We start from the raw sequence: 5,217 nt of genomic DNA on the forward strand, positions 1-5,217 counted from the left end.
CGACTCATTTCTGATCTCCACAAACCAATGGGTGACGTCACTCATGCTCTGTCCATTTATATTAACGGTCTATGGGTGTCATTCAGAAATCTAGCTAGTTAGCTAGCTACAGTTGCTGAATTATAATTTTGGATGCTGCCCGGGTAAATGTGTCTTTTCTCTTAATGTATTTATTCATTATATTTTGTGTCATTAATCTGAAAACTAAGTAACGCTAAAGATAAGCAAATAGTTAATGCATTGGATTAAAACGAACAATGTGGTTGTCTAATGTTGTTGGACTAGCTAAGAGAAGTATAACGCTAGCATAGTAGGCAGAAAATGGAAATATTCAAGTAAAGTATAAGTAGCCTAATTAAAAATAGTTCTTGAGTAAATATACTTAGTTACTTTCCAAGACAAAAAAAAGATTTAATTTGAATAATGTGTTTACTCTTCTTTTTTTTTTAGATTTAACTTTGTTGACAGGGATCTGGGTGTACTTTGGATAAAATCCCTCAGTAACTGAATGGACTCTGGTTTGGGTGCTGCTGAGTGTCTCGGGCGCCTCTAGCTGCCATCACACTGCACAACTTGAGAGAGAAACTGCATCGAGTCTTTTGTGGATCCCGAACTAGCCAGGTTGTCTGAATGAATGGAGAGCCCATGGTTGATCAGAGAGGGCGACAAGACGACGCAGAGGACTAAATGTGCTCAACTTGAGCCGCATGATATGTAAAGTTGATAGCACGAAGTCCAGCCATGGATTAGCTTCTTTAAAGACAAATCCACGTGTTTTTCTTGTAGTAATCTCATTCCTGCATCGACCGAGCTTCACCAACAGACATTGGACGTCGAGGAGATTTCTTTTTCGCATGTATGCAGCCAGCAACAGGTTATTTACAACTTAGCATGGACTCCAATTTGCAGCCGTGCCTCACTGGTTGCTAGACCTGTGTGGATATTAAGTTTTGATGTATTTTTGCCACTCTTTTCCGTGTACTCACGGCGATGTGAGTTGCAGCTTTGTGCTCGCCGCCGACCACTGATCTTAACAGGCTGAAGAGGCGTTTTAAATGAGAAATGGGAAGCAAGTGAGAATGCCACAGAGAGGACCGCTTCATTAAACATCACTGGGTGATTAGCATCGAGCCTGCCACACGCCGACAGACGGACCTGTGAGGAGCTGCTGTTGGTGCAGGGTTTATTTTCTCTCCCAAGAAGGACTGCATGCATAGATGGTGCCAAACAAGTGGACAATGAATTCAGTTCTGCACAAATCGCCACCAAGGAGCTGGCTTGGTCTCAGATTACGTCTCAGTAAGTAAACATTCATGAAGTCATTTCACTGATATGATCGGTTGCATACGTCAGCACCTTCTCACCATGAGTCACCTGAACGCTTTGTTCTGTACGAAACACCTTGTGTAATTCACGCTGCGCATTGTGTTTCTCTTAAAGAAGACTTTGATCCTCAGGCTCCAGATCTTTGTTTAATGTCCCCCCCCCTTCCATCATCAAAGTTAATAGCTGGATTTGGCGATTTGACAAAATATCCCAGCTGGAAGCAGGGGTATTTTAATCTGAGAAGACAGTACACAGTGATCTGAAGTTCCCCTCATGATGAGGACTCGGCAGCATAAACTCACATGAACACTATTTATTGTGTTTTTCCTCCCTGGCCTGCCATCTGTGCTCTCCTCTTTCTTTCCCAGCTCATAATTCACATCAAAGTTACATTGTTAATATGTAGTCTTTCCTAAGGCTGAAACTAGCAATTTTTGTCCCAAGTAGGTTTTTTGTAGGTAGGTCTTTTTTTTTTACATTTAAAAAATGACATGATGAAATATTTGCAGATTCATATTCTGTTAGTCATCTAATTGACTTCTTGTTTTAGCTTCAGACCCAGCGAGCTCTCTCTGGCGGCCGTTCCATGTGTGATGTATGCATTGCATGGCTTCATACAGTAAGCATGGAGTTAAAGTTTAGCAGCCTTAATTGGTTGAGTCTGGAACCCTTCAATGTTCCAGGCCACCAGAGTCTTAAGCCTGTCTTAAACACACTGGTCTAATCTGGGACCAGATGTCTAGTCTGGTCTCTGTCCACCACCGAAAAACAAAAAAACAGTCTAGAAACCTCAGCTCCCACTTTTTTTTGATGAACTTTTAGGATGTTAAAGTGTCGGTCATCATAAAGGAGAACTTCTGTAGGTTCTGGCTTAAATGAATGATTTCATTAATGGGGTTTGGTTAGTGTAATCCCAACACTTGCAGGTTAATGCCACTTTCAAGTTGTCAATCTCACCACCAGGTCCAATTAGTAGGTGTTTTGGAGCTTTCGATCATGTCATGTGAGCTTCATACGGAGTTGTCCCCGCAAGAATGGAATTAGATGCTTCCTCGCTGTTGAAGAATTTCTTGTCTATGTTGAGCTTTTCAGCTGAGGTTCAAAGTTTATTTTTGACCTTGGAAATGGCAGTTGAGGAAAAAGTCTCACCGCAGGCCTGTTGAGGAAATAGGGTGCCAAGAACAAATGCTTAGATTAAAAAAAAGGAAGCAACATTTATGCTACTGCAGTCTTTCCTTTTAGGTTTTTTTTTAGCAGTGGGGACAGATCAGTCCGAACAACTCCCCGCGCACCGCCGCCAAATGTTTTACATATGAAACGGAACGGACACTATGCTGCAACACCAACAAATATATTTATTCACACACAATGAGGCATGTTGTCATTTGGGATTGAACTGTATTTTTTGAGGAACTACAGAGGGCTTAACATCGACAACATGAATATTGCAAGAAATTCTTCATGGGGAAACCAAAACCCAAATGACTACATCTATAGACTTTTTCCACTTTATCTGATATTACACTGACTCACTTACTGTTTTACCTTCCTGTTGTCCTCGGGTCAAACTCGACCCCTTTAAGGTCTAGCTCTGAAATATGGGTTTCTTTTGAACCAAATTACCACAAAATATGGATTGGATTCCTTACAACGCTCTTTGCATAAACAATTGATCACTTTCATTCCTCTGATCTTAACTATTAGTCAGAGTAATTCATAACATCAGATTTTTTAAACTCAGGCATAGTTCTATCCAACTAAGGGTTATTGACCATGAATTCCAGAAAGTAGTGTAAGTAGTAGTAGTAGAAAAGCAAAGGGGCAGAGAGGGGATGTAATTAGAAAGTAGTGCTGTGCATATGATAGTCTTCTCAGAAGAAATAAACTCCATCAATCCAACAGTATGTGGAGTTAAACTGGACGGGCCCAATTACCTGTGAATAGAGAGGTGGGGGGCATTATGTCGGCAGAATCATTTAAAAGGCAACCGCGACTAAAATGTGCACCTGCCCTACTTCTGATACCGTGGCGGCAGAAACGTTGCAATGGCGGTCCGCCACTACAGACTCAACATTGAAGAAACACTCTCGTGAGAATTACTGTTGAAAGACATTCTTAATACACACTCATTTTCTCAGATGTTCAACTTTTTTAATCCTGCCGTTATGTTCCGTTGAGCAGCTTTTAGTTTAGAGCTTTCAGTCATAGTACATGATCATCAGCATACAGTTTGCATGCAGTTATCAGTGTCCAAATTTCATTAATCACATTTGTTTTTCTTTAAGGACTTCTAGTTTGAGCTGGGTGATATGGAGAAAATCAAATATCATGATATTTTTGACCAATTACATCGATATCAGTACCACAATGATATTGTAGCATTCATTAATCACGATACCGATGTAATATTGATGTATGTGCCCTACTTCTGGTCCATGTTGGCATTAAATATGAGGTTAAAGATGAGGCTTATTTTGGTATCATCTGGGAAAAGAGTGTGTGGGATCACATGAGTTTGTGATCAAAAGCTCCAAAAGTATTACTAAAATGAACTAATGGGATGGTTTTTTGTAAGCAGAATTGTGGAGGTTTTACTAGGAAAAGGCTGCCGAGATCTGAGGGAACATTTGGAGTGGGTTAGTGTTGCTGCTGCAACGCTCAAGCCTGACTAGACGTGTGTGTTTGAAATTTTCTGGCTCGTGGCTTGTTACAGTTCAAACTTCCTTTTTCCGGCTGTCTCTCCATTGTTCCACTTTTTCCCCGACACTAATTTCCTTTCTCTTTTTCACTCTTTGCGTTTCTGCCTTTTCCCGATGGCGCTCCGGGTCACAGTTTTTGCTCTGCCTTTTGGTTTTCTCTCTCTCTTTCTACTGCTCAGGAATTAACATCCCAGCTTCATGTCCAATGTTGCCCCTCATTTTAATATACAACTGCTACTTGTTTTATGAAGGCTCTGCACAGCATTTGATGTCGCTAACAAGGCAAGCTCTGTAACAACTTTGTCAATGGCTCTAGTGGTTATTTTGACTGTATGATTCCTCTTTTAAACTGCATAGAGACTGCAGCTTGCATCACTGTAAATACTGGTCTACCTTGGCAATGCAGCCTGTTTTTTCCTTGGTTAAAAGACATCCAGCCGCACTCTGTATGGCGGTTATTCCCTGTTTTGTGGGATATTGCTTTCCAACACTAGACATGTTTTTGGGTTCAAATTTCAGATGGCGTGCTGTTTTTGTTTTTTGTTGCCCTGAGATGCATTCTTTCCTCTTCCTACTCTTCTTGGTCTGATGATGCAGGACAGTGAACTGTTGGCCTCTGCTTTGCATATTCATTTAATTTGCATAGAGAATCAACCTTGTACAGGCATGTATATGGTCATTGGTCCGTGTTATCTTTACGTCTTGTCTAAGGTGTGACCAATGTCCATCCATCCATCCATCTTCGTCTACTTGTATCGGGTTGTGGGGTGAGAAGCTCCAGCCTGGGACCCCAAACTTCCCTTTCCAGAGCCACATCAACCAGCTCTGACTGGGGGATCCCGAGGCGGTCCCAGGCCAGGTTGGAGATAAAATCTCTCCACCTAGTCCTGGGTCTTCACCTCCTCCCAGCTGGATGTGCCTGGAACACCTCCCTAGGGAGGCGCCCAGGAGGCATCCTAACCAAATGCCCGGACCACCTCAACTGGCTCCTTTAAATGCGAAGGGGTCTACTCCGAGCTCCCCACAGATGACTCTGCTTCTTACCCGATCTCTAAGAGAGACACCCGGGGGCCCCTCCTAAGGAAACCCATCTCGGCCGCTTTTACCCTTTAACCCAGGGGTCTCAAACTCAACTTACTTGGGGGCCGCTGGAGGTAGCGTCTGGGTTTGACTGGGCCCCATCAAGTGTTCC

At 42.4% G+C, this 5,217-nt stretch overlaps 1 protein-coding gene across 2 annotated transcripts in view; it reads left to right on the top strand.

Annotated features, from left to right (window-relative positions):
• The first annotated feature begins 462 nt into the window (after positions 1 to 462).
• The window catches only part of plekhg5b (pleckstrin homology domain containing, family G (with RhoGef domain) member 5b), an 83,209-nt gene continuing 78,454 nt past the window's right edge, over positions 463 to 5,217 (top strand). The window contains exon 1 of one of the 2 annotated variants that reach the window (XM_034877279.1): positions 463 to 1,299. In XM_034877279.1, coding sequence (XP_034733170.1) covers positions 1,218 to 1,299 — 82 coding nt within the window. In that variant the 5' untranslated portion in view covers positions 463 to 1,217. The remainder of the gene's footprint in view (positions 1,300 to 5,217) is intronic. The other variant, XM_034877278.1, reaches the window with a different exon arrangement.

This window comes from Etheostoma cragini, chromosome 7 (genome assembly GCF_013103735.1).
Source record: "Etheostoma cragini isolate CJK2018 chromosome 7, CSU_Ecrag_1.0, whole genome shotgun sequence".
Lineage (NCBI taxonomy): Eukaryota > Metazoa > Chordata > Actinopteri > Perciformes > Percidae > Etheostoma > Etheostoma cragini.